Source organism: Lissotriton helveticus, chromosome 11, assembly GCF_964261635.1.
Source record: "Lissotriton helveticus chromosome 11, aLisHel1.1, whole genome shotgun sequence".
NCBI classification, from domain to species: Eukaryota; Metazoa; Chordata; class Amphibia; order Caudata; family Salamandridae; genus Lissotriton; species Lissotriton helveticus.
This window is the reverse complement of record NC_136072.1, coordinates 799,227,520-799,242,656: the sequence shown is the minus strand read 5'-3', so window position 1 is coordinate 799,242,656 and position 15,137 is coordinate 799,227,520. Positions and strand designations below refer to the sequence as shown.

At 42.1% G+C, this 15,137-nt stretch overlaps 1 protein-coding gene across 32 annotated transcripts in view; it reads right to left on the bottom strand.

The window, feature by feature from the left end:
* CAMK2B (calcium/calmodulin dependent protein kinase II beta) overlaps nt 1-15,137 on the bottom strand; it is an 866,219-nt gene that overhangs the window by 186,059 nt on the left and 665,023 nt on the right. For 21 of the 32 annotated variants that reach the window (XM_078666785.1, XM_078666796.1, XM_078666797.1 and 18 more), the window contains exon 13: nt 8,057-8,131. The exons of the other annotated variants lie outside the window; for them this stretch is intronic. In XM_078666785.1, the coding sequence (XP_078522911.1) occupies nt 8,057-8,131 (75 nt within the window). The remainder of the gene's footprint in view (nt 1-8,056; nt 8,132-15,137) is intronic. 32 annotated transcript variants of the gene reach the window in all.

Genomic DNA, 15,137 nt, shown 5'->3' with positions numbered 1-15,137 from the left:
TTTACGCAACATAGCTCTCGCACTGACCCAAGGATTCCAAAATATTGGGGAGGTGAAGAAACTCAATTGACAAATATGGGTGCTCATCTGAATTCGGATGCAGCTTTTGCTTCACAAACAAGTTCAGTACACAAAGTAGACTGTCCAAACTGTAGGCAATAACACTAACAATATAAGTACAGCTAAAAGTCTGATTAAAAGTAGGAGTAATAAGTAGTGCAAATCCCCATTCTCGTCAGTTCTTATTTACAATAAGTGCACCAACAATCCCTTACATGTTTTAATATCTGGCTCTCCTTTTGGCTGCTTTACACCGGTGGTTAGCTCTGCCTAAAAGTTTTCTAGAGTGTTAAAGGAGAGCTATCATGCTCAAACACACCTTTTCTTTTGAGAAGCTATTTTGCCGATCTAACATTTTATAGTTTATTTTTTATATGAATTAACCATTATTGTATTTAAGTTTTTTACTTTCATATCTCTTCAAATCAAAAAAGTAGGAATATGAGCTGCACATAGCCATCTTGAACAAGCAGCTGCATTTGATGGTTAAAAGCCCAATAAGTGCAAGACTCAAGTGCTGGGGTAAAAAATTACATTTTAGCAGGACAATGAGGATTCTCAGTCCATAGCCCTTCAAACTACATTAGTCACTGGTTCACCATGCTGTCTACAAAGGTATTTTCTCCAGCCATTAAATACTGAGAATGTTCTCTGAGGAAGAAGAAAAGGTTACTTACTTGTAATCTAGGTTCTGCATCGCAGGTGTTATCACTGAAGTCAAAAACATAGAATAGTACTGTCTGCATGAGACCCTGGGACACTTTATGTACATACATATATATAAAAATGTATGCATATATACATTTTCTGATGTTGAAAGTAGACACTTCAATATCTAACAGTCCGGTGGCACATATAAAAGCGAGCTTTAATTGTATTTTTCTCTAGAAAACAACAGCAGTGTCAATGAAATATAAACCACATTGGAGCATTTATATATAATTGTGCTATATAGTGAATAACTTGACATGTCAGCTCTAACTATGAAGAAAAATGAAGGGGAAGGTACCTAACAGGCCAAAAGTGCATTCCCTGCACTCAGCAAACACTGACATTAAGAAAAGGCAGCAGTCTCCATTGCCCAGCACACACTGTACTAGAGAAATACTCTGTTTGGAGGATGCGAATCCTGTTCGCAATGGACAATTTACAAATAAGGTAGCCCTTTTTTTCTAGTGATTTTGGTCTTTTCTAGATCATACTTTAGGACTCTTTTTGATTTAGGGAATGTAAAGATCTCTCTGCTAGTGATGATGGACTGGAGAAAAATAATGGGAGAAGAATAGTTTGACTGCTATAGAAATTTGATATGACCTTAGGTAGAAAAGAAGGATGTGTCCTTAAAAGTGTCCTATTGTGATCGAAAATGAAGTAAGGTTCAATAGCAGATAAAGTCTGTAACCTACTAAGTAATGGCAACAGGGAAAGCAGCTTTCCACAAACGATGCTGCAATGTAGTCTTATGCATAGGCTCAAAGGAAGTAGCTATAGATTTAGAGAGAAACAAATTTAACTCCCAAGAGGAAGCAGGCTTTTTTGACTAGAAAGTAAGTGTTCTTTAGTCCTTCCAAGAAGTCTTTGATTATTGGGATCCGTTTGGGCTTTTGCAATATGCCATGGAGAGAGCTATATGTACTTTAATCGAAGAAAGCTGGAGCTTGGAATGAACCAACAAGTAAGGAAGGATATTGTGTTTCTATCATTATAAAGTGGCTCATAACGTCTGGTGGTAAATTTAAGTGTTCATACTTTATGGCCTCAGGAGCAATGCTGCCAAATTCAAGTATTGTATGTTAGGGAGGAGAATCTTACCTCCCTTTCCGGACAATACAAAATGAAGTTGAGTTTCATGGTAATTTTGTGTGGGGTATGAGTGACCGGTATAGTAGCCCTTGAAAGAGCATCTCCAGAGCTATTAGGATCATGGTCGAGTAAGACTGATTGAACTTGATAATTACAGACAGTATCAGCGGTATTGGGGGAATGGCGTATATAAGTCTGTTCTATCAAGTCACATATAGAGTGCTGCCCATCGACTGTGGGTCCCACATGCTGGATCCATAGATTGTCTTGAACCAAAATACTAAATGCCCAAACAAGTCTATCAGTGGATAACCCCAATTTTGAAAGACAGAATCTTAGATACTGTTGTCAAGCTCCCACTCATGATTTTTGTAGAAGCACCTGCTGCGTAGATCAGCCTGATGGTTTTGTAGACCTGGAAGGTGCAGAGTTTAAAGAGATAAATAGTTAGCAACCAATGCCAAATCACTTCGGCCCAGAAGCATCAAGCTAGAATCCGCTCGCAAAGGGACAGAGAATCTGCCCCTTTGCGACCGGTATTTTTGCATTTGGGATTCATCATCCCAAATGCAAAAATCGCAAATTAACAAATCGCAAAATTGCGATTACTTGCATTTAAAGAATCTCAAATTGCGATTCCTTAAATGCAATGCATTAAAGTTGAAAAAATAGAGATTTTGCTAATAGGGCTCGCTAATTACCATGAAGTTGAACTTCATGGTAATTTGCAAAAACTTTGTAAAATGCACTAAAGTGCATTTTTCAAAGTTTCATGTTGCGCACACACATGCCCTAAGGGCATGTGTGTGCGTAACATATGTGCACAGATCACTTTCAGGGGTGCAACAGGGTGTCCTTTGGACACCCCTGCACCCTTGAAATCGCATTCTCAATTTGCGATTCGCTAATTGTGATTCACAAATTGAGAATGTCTTCCCATTCATTCCTATGGGCCTCTAGGCCCATAGGAATGAATGGAGAGGTATTCCTTAATTGCGAGTCGCAATTTGCAAGTCGCAATTAAGGAATTTTAAGAAATCGCTATTTTTTTTAGTGATTTCTTCATGCATTGCATTTTGCTATTCCTTAATAGCGAATCGTTATTTTTCACTATAAAGGAATAGCAAAATGGGTTCTTGATGCATCTGGGGGTAGTTCTTTTAAGATAGAGTTTTTTTTATCTTGATCCTCACTGCTTGTTTAAACAGTACATGGTGGTGGTACTATCCAGTTGTACTAGAACTTTGTTTGTGGATAGAGCTGGAAGGAAGGCCCAGAGAGCTAAGTGAACTGCTCTGAGCTCAAGATTATTGATGTGGTATAGTTGTTGTTTGGGAGACCACAGGTCCTGAATTGTAAGACCGTTGATGTGTGTCCCATCTGTTGAGAGAAATGTTTGTCAAAATAGTCTGAGTGGGAATATCTTGATGAAATGGAACTTCTTTGGGTAGATTCTGCTTGTTGAGCCACCACTGAAAGGACTGCTAAGCTTGCTGAGTCAAGGATAATCTGTCTTCCCAATCGCTGTGATGTTAGAAACATTAGTCTTCTAAGCATGGTTGTAGTGATTTCTTGTAGGGGGGGGGGGGAATAGGGAGCTATGGAAATGGAAGCAGCCATGAATTCTAGGAGAGATGAAACTTCTCTCACTGATGGCTTTGTGGTGCGTAGTAACTGTTGTACTTTCTGAGAAATGGCACACACTCTGGCCTCTGAAGGAAACACTTCTCCTGTGATGGTGTTTAGAGATGCTCCTAGGTAATCCAGAGTATGAACTGGAGACATGATCAAGTTTTATGGATCCATACAAGGACCAAGTCTGTCTAATAATGCAACTGTGAAGTCAAAATCCTTTTGTACCCGACATACCATGTGAGCTTTTATCTGCCAATCTAAATATGGGTAGACATGAATTTAGTTTTTGCAGAGGTATGCTGTGACTACTGCTGTGCATTTTGAAAATCTTCTTGGGGCTGATTTGACGTAGTACCTTGAATTAGTATGGAGTTTAGCCAACAAGGATGTGGAGAAATTTACTGTGCTTTTTCTCTACTGAAATGGGAAACTCCCTTCATGAGTTGAGGATAGATAGGATGTAGTTCTAGCAACTTGAACTTCTCCTTTTTATGTATTTGTTGGCTTGCCTCAGGTATAGAATGGGTCTGAATTCTTCCTAAGGGACTTTCTAGGGAATCAAAAAATATCCTGAACAGACACCATTCTCACTTCCCGATACAGAAACCAGTTCTAGTACTTATTTTTGGAGTACAGTTGTAATTTGCAACCAAAGCTTAGGGAGCCGATGGCGTGGTGCTTGTTTCTGTGGAACTGTGGGCAGAGGAGACTTGAATTGGATGTCGTAGGCTTTCTGGATAATTTTTAAGAACCAGTTGATGGTTGTAATCACTTTCCTTTAGGTTTTTAGATACACTCCCTCTCACCGGAGAGTCGAACAGAGTAGATGCAGTGTTCTACTTTTGTTATTGTTATGGGAGCATGATTTCACTGGAGTGGAATCTCTGTAAGAATGTTATGGCTTTGGTCCATGGTCCCTTGTAGGTCTACGAGATATTGGGGCTGGTGAAGTGTTTGTTGCCACGAGACTGGGTGAAGGATTCAGGAGGACCCTTGAAGGGATACTGTGATGTGGTCTGGTGTCTCCATCTTATAACTGTGCACAGCAAAATACCTTATTTTCCTCTAGGCCCACAGCTAATAGTTTCAGAGTCATTTTCATTCTTTCCATTTCTTTGTCAGTGTGAGAGCTGAAGAGCATACGGGCTGAAAAAAGTATGTTCTTTTGTATTGTGCATATGGCTTTGGTGATGGTAGACGAAGCCATGATGCTCAAGGTAAAGCAATGCCACAGCCGAATGTAGTCATTGCTAGATCTGCTGTGTCAATGGTTGCACTTATGAACTGGTTACCGAAAATGTGTATGCCACTTAAAACTTCGTGGACTCTTGTTTTCCATCTCTTGATGGCATAGTCTGCAAAAGGAAGCAACGATTCTCATAGTGCTTTGTCATACCTGCAGAAAAGAGCAGAGTAAATAGCCGATTTAAGGGCTATTGCTGCTGAACCACAAACCTTCCTACCCACAGCATCCATCTTCTTACTTTCACTAATGGCACAGATGTCTCTGGTGCCAAATTATACTTCCTTTGTTCTGCAGTGTGGTTTTGGTTCCTGGCAGAGAAATACAGGATCTTGTTGGACAAGTTTGTATTTTTTAAGGAAACACATAATAGACAATTTTAAAGTGGCAAAAGTAAAAAATATATTTTCTGCAAGATTTGTGAAGCTTGGAACCAGTGGTAGTGTTGGTTTTGGAGAAGCACAGGATTGCAGTGTCTCCATTACAACGTATACAGTCACATGGGGAACATTTATTTGTAAGCTGAGCTTTGCCGCAGCTCTAACAAAAATATCCTGGATTGTCAGAATGTCATCCACTAGGAATGATCTTAATCGAGAGGCATAGGAAATGATGGTCCTGTTGCGTTGCCTTTTGATGCACTTGGAGGTATAGGATGTTCTCAGACTGTCTGTAGTACATGATGAACAAGGTGTTGTTGGTTCAGAAAGTCTTGCTACCATTGAAAATTCATGTGGTAAAAGTGGGTTTGGCATGATTTATACAAGAGGAGAGAGGACTGGAGTTTTTGGAAGAGGTGATAGGATCAGCAGCTGTAAAGGCTCTTGTACCGGGTCCTCTGCAGGAATGATAAATCTTGGTCTGGGGTAGAACAAAAGGTTAATCCATAGGGGTGACTGCATCAAAATGAGCTGATAAGGTGGATTGAGGCTATACAGTGCCTCAACATCGATTATTCTTTAGATTGATCTTCTCGTCCTCAATCTTATGATTGACTACGGTGTCATGGTCATTCTGGGTGCCAATATGTGATTACCTGAGGCTGAAGATGGCACAGTGGAGTGTGCTAGTGTAGACTGCTGATGTCATCGAGTTGTCGCTGTTGAAGGTCTATGATGTGATGATTATGACTTATCCACTTGTCCAGTTGCTGGTATTGTAACCTATGTTGTCAAAGGAGTCGTTCTTGACATTGATGGACTAGAGGTCAATATAAATGCTACCAAGGAGGTGGTGATCGATACCTGGGCTATAGATGTCGATGCAGCTGGAACCGTAGAGGTTCTCGAAGATGGACACATTGGCGCTGATGGTTCCAACACTGACTGGTGCTCTTGAGAGGTGCAGGAGTGTCTGGAGCAATGGTGGTGATGGTTCTAGTGTTTTCTCTCCCTGGATCTACCTCTATGGGTGTCCATTTCATGGGAGGAACCCGGTGCATTGAGGAAGCCCTCTCTTTTCTATTTTTAGCTTATCTCTTCCGCTTTGTGTTGTTCTAGTGTGCCCCTCAAATGTATTACTGCTTTATCTTTAAGACCCCTTCTTGTCATTTTCTTCACAACAGGGACAGTCATTAACAAAATGAGAAGCAGGAAGGCATACCAGACACAGCTCATGTGGATCGGAAGCAGTCTTCTTCCCCCATAGGAGGGGCACTACACAAAATGTGAAGGCATAATGAAGAGAATAAAATTCCCCCAAGATGTAAAAGCACAGGTAATGTATCGTAGTCTTGAAAAGACTGAGTTAAGCATGAAAAAAATATTTTCCGGAGAAGCTTCCTAAGAAAAAACGTGGTTGATCTGAAGTTTTCTGAGAATCCGTCAGGACGAGCCGGAAAAAAGAACTAAAGCTGTGAGACAAAATGTCAAGTACAGTGCATGCTGGGTAATGGCAGCTGCTGTCTTTTTAATTTTATTTTTTAGGTTATTTCACTAAATAGATCATTTATACACCAAATGTGGAAACATGGATTATATTTTATTTATAATGCTGTCGTTTTATACAGATAAATGTAGCTAACTTGCCTGTCAAAGCTTCAATTCAACATCTGGATGGATATAGATACTCACACACTGGCAGACTATTCTACGTTTATGATTATCAGTGAAAATCTTACGATGAAGAAGGGAGACTTCCTGTCAAAGGGTGATCTTCAATTCCAACGAGTGAATCAGACGTGCAGCAGGTAAATCCACCAATCCACCACCAGTGCCATGAGGTTTTGTAGAGACATTTTCATAAGCAGCATTTCACTGGCAGGAGCTAAAGTGCTTGGGTTCCCAGAGCTTTAACTGTTGCTGTCATCAGCAGCCTGTTCATGCCCTTTCTCAAGAACAGATTACTTTAACTTGTACCTAGAACAAACTAAGCAGTTCCTCAAGATGGTGTTGAACAGGATTTCTTTTACTGCTTGGTTTAAAAACTTCTAAAAGTAATCATAATGCACAAGAGAGTTCTACTTTTAAGATGGGGTGAGAGTTCAAGTGAGTAAAATATCTTCTTTTAAGATAAAGAGGCTTTCCGAGCAGGACATTTCCCATTTTCGGTCTGAAGAACAAGGGAAGCATAAAAAAACTGTGTTGTGTTTGCTTCGTCAGAGGTGACTCCTCTTGCTGGCGCCATGCAGGAATACGCCATTGACTGCATGCAGCGAGAGAATACACACACACGCAGGAGCAAGGAGCCTAGCTGTTAGTAAAAAGAGCGAAGTAAACCAGGCAGAGCCCCAGGACATGCAGCAAGGCTTAACAGATCCCATGCAGTGCCAACAGCTCATCCCACAGGCAAAGAGATAAGAACGAGGGTGGGCGACAGGCGAGGGTAGGACATAGCAGCAGGAATAGCGCAAGAGAAGGCACACTTGGCAATGGAGGTTGCAGAGACTTTCACCCTCATGGTGTAAATGTGCACGGGGTGAGCGAATAATACAGAAACTACTGCAGAAGCGTGTGAAAGATCTTTTTCAAAATGTCGACACTGGCACCCAGACATGGGCCAATACCAGTTATTTAAGATCTAGCAATATATACAGGCCCTGTCTGCTACAGGTTTGCCACAACTTCATTATTGACCAACCCATGCCTGGCCTCCTCATTCTTTGCAGCATTTCTCCAATTACTGATGCTTAACTATCCTTTGCAAGTGGGAAAGCACTAACTGGACAGGACATGATCAGGTCCACAGCACCGGGATCAACACTCATTTCTGGTGTGAAGGGAGGTGAGGGGAGGGTCACATGCGAACTGCAGTCCAAGGAAGAGGGAGCAAACCGAGTAAGAAGAGGGAGAGAAGGTCCCTTCAGGACACATCTACCTTGTTCCACCAACCCCAAGCTGCTGCCGGAGGAAGCGGCCGTCATGGTGGCCGGAGCTGTGGTCTGTCTGCCCACTGTAGGAACCACGTGAGGACATGACGGACAGCAAACGGAGAACAGGGGAGGGGAAAGGAAACACATGAGCAAGTCAAAAGAAACAGAGGAAGTGGGGAGGGCAAAAGGGAAAGGAGAGATAGAAACAGTGAAGAGAAGGATGGTGTAAAAAGGTGGCGGGAGAAAAGTAAACAAAAGAATGGTCAGACGTGAGGGAGATAGACACGGAGGCAAAGGTGAGAAGGAAGGAAAACAGAGGAAGAGGTAAGGAGGGTGTGGGAAAGAAAATAGGAGAGAAGGAGTGAAATAGAATAAGAGGTGAAAAGAGAACAAGAGAGAATTAGAAAAAGTTGAGCAACAAGGAAAAAAACGTAGAGAAAGATGGTGCGAAATAAATATAGGGGAGAAATTATTGTGAATGGAGAAAAGAAAGAAGGGAAAGAGCAAATGATGGAGACAAAGTTCAGGAGCATGAATGAAAATGAAAGAAAGAGGATGGAATGAAGCAGTAGTAAAAAAAGAACAGTAAATAAACAAATTGTGAAAAGGAGGGGGGAGTCATAGATATACGAAGAAACGTGGAGGGAAAGACAAGGAAACAAAAGAAACAAAGGAAGCAGAAAAAAAAGATTAGAAACTCAAGTGAGATAAAGAGCTGGAGGCTACCGCCCAAGAGCACGTGTGCATTGATCACACAACGCAGACAATAAACAAAATTACCTTCATGGTGACTCTGGAACTCTTATTATTCACGTCTTCCTTCACAACAGGATGAGAAAGGCAAGCAGGCATGGCATGAAGAAGCGTTTCCAAAAGCGGCTATCATCTTGATAGGGACACACGAGCACACATCTTACCGCTCCTATGGACATACCAATACCCCTTGTTCCTTTGCATTGAGATATATACGCTTGAAGCAAGGGATATGCTCTTGGAGGATGGTTGGGGGTGTTGCGAAAGGGGGAAACCACTGGAGAGGACCAATATCAGAATCGCCCTATAGATATTTTATTTACGCTGTTGGGATGGCCCCTTTCCTTCGTATTGGATTTTGAACCTGATTAAATAGTCAGCGGCACAGGGGAGCGAGCCCTCGTACGCTTAAAAATTTGCATACTTTATGGACGCTATATTTAAATGATTATGCACATGAAAAATATGGCTCATGCTCTACATTGCTGCCATACAAATTTCAAGGGCACACCTTCCTAGAAAGCCATCAATGATACCTTTGCTCTTTGAATGGGCATAACGTCTTTGAAGTACCGACATTCCACACATTTTTACATCTGGAACCGGTGCTGTTTGCTTTGTAGCAGTCGCTTTAGGTGATGAAGACATGAAATGAACATCCGAAAGGATGTCTTTTCTAAATGAAACTTTGGAGCACAGCTTCAGCAACATCGCTTTATGTGAATAAGCACCACACCTTCGCCGAAAAGCTGGCAGAATTATTTCAAGAACACATGCTCTCTCTCCTCATCCCCACTAGAACGGACAGGACCTATTCTGTTTCCAAAACATCTTGTTACTAGAACAAATGTTACGAGAACAAATGTTGTTCCCAGAACCCAAGTTTTATCCAGAACAATTTGATCAGCCCACAAAGAAATGCACACAGCATGTAAACCTTGACCACTCAGGATCCAGTGGAGTCATCGGAGTGCTCACTGAGCTCCCACTGACTCTAGCCTTCTAAACATTCCTGTCATTTACAAACGTTCATTCCATCACGAAGACCGCTTCACAGAGAAGAGATCCTCCACTCAAACCCCTACTGGGAAACAGTCTTCTTCCCACCTCACACCAACATCAAAATAATCCAGATAAGCAAAAGGAATGTAAGATCATCCTCAGGTCCTACAGCCAGCGCTGAGCCCTTTGCCACTCCTATCTTTGTTGCAACCCTTACATCCTGGGTGTGGGAAAAGCTATAGGCCCCGAGACAATCTGAATTGTAGGGTAAGCTACTTAAATCACCCACTTCCCCCCCACCGAAATAAATCGAGCACTCTTCCCTAGCACCCCGCCCCCAATGAACTGAGAACCCTCTCTCTTTGCCCACGGATGACTCCTGTGGAATGTTTCCTTCCCTCAAAAAGGTCCTATAGGTCTAATTCCTCTTATGTAGGCGCGAAATACTGTATCCACAATTGCATTAATGGTTACCCTTCTTTGCCATAGGCTGTGGTTGTTTCCACACAAACTTCAGGTGAATGTATTAATAAAGACCACACAAGAACCTCCCAGATTAAAGTTCTCAAAGCAGGTCACCCAGGTTCTGGGTGAGCCAGCCTCTGAACATTCACCAGATCTATTGGCTGGCTTTGCCAATTTGCAAACACCATGGGGGAGAGGGAGGCATATGTTTTTTCCCCCTATTCAAACCTAATCAGACCTAAGTGAAAAATAAAATGCCCCTGTAGTAAAGGGAGACATGGATATATGCCACTCGAAGGGGAAGACCTTGTATAGAAACTGACCCCCTAACACGACTGACAAGTGGAATAACAGGACAGGAATTGAGCAGGAACAATGGTGACATTAGTGTGAGCAGCGTCAGTGTGGAAGGAGCAATGCTTACGTGGTTCAATTTGAAATTATGTAAAGTGACAGGTCTGTTTAGGGGACTTTTTCCTGCGCACTTTCAGCTGCAGGAGTTTTCAACAAATTGGGAAAGAGGGAAATCAGAATGCCAGAGTAAAACTGCAGAAAGTCTTTATATCCACTCTGTTCTGCTTAATTGACTCCCTGCAGTAAAACATTCATATATGAATTAACATGTTCATACATAATTCTAGGGCCTGATTTAGCAAAGTTTGACGGATAGAGTAGTGTCTGTAGGGATGGCGGAGGACAGTATTGGCCATGGTACTTCGACTGTTAAATTTAGAGATGACTGCTAGCACACCAGTCACCTCTAACAAGATGGTGGTTCCCTTCAAGATACAAAAAGTAAGGTGGCCATCCACCCTAAATTTTTATTTTTCGTTTTCCAGATACAAACTACCAAAGCAGGAGTTTGTTACTGAAAAACAAAAACTACTGTAAATGTCCCCCACACCATTGGAGTTTTCTTCCAGGGTTTTGGGGTAACATGTTTTTTTTCCTGTCACTAAGTGCCAGGTTTTACCTGGCGCTAACAGACAGAAAAAAAGGCCATTACTCCCGTACCCCTAAAAACAGCAGTCAGAGGAAGCTTTCCATCGATGGAGCCAGCTGAGGCTCTGTCGGAAAGCTTAATCCAACAAGTATTTAAATGAGGCAGGCAGACCCACAGTTTGGTGGGCAGGGTACTCTGTTGAGTTCATGACACAGTACCCCATTTGCCAAATTCTAAATCAGGCCCTTGGTGTGTGCTAGCTAGCTCCATCAGCCAACCTGTCAATACCCCATTCTCTTTTCTGCAATTAAAACAATCATCCACTGGCTGATGTTTCATGAACAAAAGTAGGTAGAACATGTGGGTATATATATCACTATCCCTATTTGCCAATCTGGGATTACACCATTTATCCGTTGGCTGACAGACCACAATGTCTCAGCTTAGGAGTTGGGTACTCCAAGGAAGTCACTGGAACGCTGAGATCAAGATACCTGGTGGAACCAGACCAATCCAATAGAAGTCATAACCTATCTAGCAAACATTGACTAGCTGGGTTGTAATACTACAAACCTGAGTTATCAAAGGAAAATGTGGCTACACCATAAACCTTGCTAGACCAGACCAGGGACATTTAGCGCAGCCCGGTGACACTAGCGCTCGGTCTGTTGGTGAATAAACTATTCACCCACTTGAGAAACATCTGAGATGGACAGCGAACGTATTTTGCCTCCATGTAACTGCACTCATCAGTATGCTTGCAATTAAGCCAATCACTGGTTGCCTGTGATTAAACCAATGGCTGCAAGTCTGAAATGGTATATGCAGACACCTGAAACAAAATGTGTCCCATTAACTATCGCTGTCATTTCTGTGATCAACCCATTCATAAGATACTTCACTTTTGAAATGAAAAATTGTCAGTCATGTTGTTGATACCATAATAAAAATGTTATGAGATACAGGTTAAAGTATGAACCTTCTGCAAATTGCTGAGGACACTGACAAATCTATCATATGAAGTTAAGATCCTCAAACCAAATACATTTCTGACAGTTCAAGAGTATGACTTCAGCTTACCTGAATCCATTACCTGTATGTAAAAGCCAAATCAAATGACACCAATGCACGCATATACAGGCTGAGCCAAATAAGGTGTCCATGAATGGCGATTTGGATCTACCATAAGAAGCTGTAATGATGAGCCATCAAAATCTGTGCAGCCCATAGAACGCCACCGCTTGACACCCAGAAACGTACACTAATATTTTGTTGTAATTCATTTTGGAAGTTTTATATAGAGCAAACCAGTGCTTAATTTGAGCTGGTTATTCCTGTGCTCAGCACCAGCACTTATTTGTCATCACCAGCACTTATGACAGTCTGCCACATGGTGGTGCTGTCTGTCTAATTTACAAGTGAGCGCACCAACTGTTGTATATTAATTCAATATACATTAAAAATGGCTAATGCCTGCCGCCCAAGTTAATCTTATAGCTTTGGGGTCCTGAAATAATCTGGAGTGTCACACTTGTAGAAGTGTGATGCTTTGTAGTTGCGTTGGTACTGTCACTGGCATCGTTGGCAGGGGCAATGGGTAGTGCTAGTTACAATGGGGTCCTGATGAAGGCCCTGGCACTTATATTTTTTACAAATTAAGCACTGGAATTAGTGCGCTTTATATTAGCACCAGTTACATTACACAATGTCATTTTTATTTTGTTAGGCAGGGTGAGATGAAATAATTTTCCAAGAATCGCAGGATGTTGAGCAGAAGTCTGGACCTGCTCCGCAGATCTAAAATTGGCAGCTCTGGCCACACTGCCACATCCTCTCCCCAAGTCAAACATTGCTGCATCATTCTTAAGCACCCTTTTTTAATAACCAGGTAACATCACCCACAAACACTCGTCGTGCCTGCTCGCAAAATTTCACTCTGTAGATTTCAGCTGGCAGGCCAATAACTGCATAGTCTAACTCTGAAAAGAACAGGCCAGCGAAAGGGCAATGCATTATGTGCCGTCAGGATCTTAGAGAGCAGTCGTAGCAGATTCCCAAAGGAAGCACAACTTTCACATCTTATTTAGTTGTAAAGGCCCACAGGTCACCATTTGTGACATCCAAGAGCAAGGCTTGTACCACTGGCAAACCAGCCTTCTGCATCACATTGTCTCCTCAGCGACCAGTCCACAACAAGCTGCCTTCAGTCCATTATCTCTGCAATTAAAATTCCTGGTATTCAGCATTTTTCAGGGTCACACACCTTGGTATCATGAGGCTGTGGTGGTGTCATTCTCGGTGAATCAGCGATGTTCTTCACGCAGTCAGATCCAACAATGCCCTGACCAAAAGGAAAGGTACTCCGACAGAATTCCACCACAAGCAAAATTAAGTAGGATGCTTGCAGGTTTTATGTCCACACTACAAATATGTTGTAGTTTTAAAAACAGACACGACTTTTACAAAAGAGAGGGCAATTTGGTAGTATCAAATAGTCCCCTGGAGCAGTGCATCTGCATTTTTTAAGCTCTAAACAATAGAGGGGGACTGCAGACTGTGTGACAAGACAAAAAGATATTACTACTAGCAAATGTTTTAATAGCAAGACCCTACTGCCCAAATGAGAATGCGTAGTAAGTGTACACTGACCCCAAAGAGGGGATTTCCCTCTAGAAAGATTTATTTTATTTCCAGATGGTACCAAACAATTAATTTTACAGCACAAAAACCACATATAACGGACTAAAACGTCCATATGTTTTATAGGACATTCTGACCAAAAGCCATAAACATTCCGAATAGTTAAGGGCCTACCACAGTTCTCAGCCTTATTTCTCTTTAGGAGCAAATCAAGTAAGTGCTTATGAGAAAATTGTTACCTTCTCTTAGGGCTACCTTTGGGGGTGGATGGGAAGATGACTTCTTAGAACTGGTAGTTGTGAAACTATCCCACTGTCTAACTTCACAGAGACTATTCCTCTACTTTGCAGGGTCGGTCTGAGCCCTCTGCTCTAAAATACACAGCAGAAGCCTAGGAGCATCCTTCTTAACAAACTGAGCTTAACTCTGAGAGCGAACCGTCATGTTGTCTTTACTTCAGCACAGTCCTTTGAGCTAATTTTTTTGATCTCTCTTTGAAGTTATGCTCCTGGTACGATGATTGAATCCATCAGTGTTCCTATTCTCCTCCAAAATTCTTTAATGCTTGGATAATTAATATAGCCCACAAATGAGCATTTCCTCCTTGTGCTATCGGTACGAAAAGTGACTTACACCTGCCCCAAATTTAAGACCTTCCCTCTTTCTGAGCTTGTGTGATTGTCATCGCACTACTGTAGAAACCACAGCAGAGAGCAGGCTTACAGCGCCGGGCCCTGTAGAGAAAGTCTAAGGAATGTGGAAACGTGGCACCAGCATTTGAAACTGTTCGCCACTTCAGAGCTGCAAGGCCACCATACTGTTAAGAACCTCCCTGTAGTCGAAGGGAAAGCAGATGCGTTAAAGTGATATCCTGCTGATTTCAACCATTGTAGACATGAAGGCAGTCCTCTTTTCAGGTAAGTCATGGCCATTTCAGGCTAGTAGGAGACATGTTTAAGCCATTGTACTCCATTTACCCACACGGTATAGTGTTTTTAGCTATACCTAGAGTCCATACTAATAATGGTGACAACCGAGGAACTCACAGGTATTTTTTAGATTTCCTGGATTCTGTGTTTGTCCAATAGTTTTATTCAAGAACTCCCCCCTACTGCCAAGTCTTCAAGGAGGTTGAGTTCGCCCTGGTGGTATTATCCTACCAGGGTGGGGAGAGGATGCCGACGATGAGGCATGACACTATTATGTGTGTGAGGCATCATCTTCCATAAAGGATGGCTTTTCCACTGGGCTGGACAGAAATCCTGTTGTGTACGTTTGGCGGA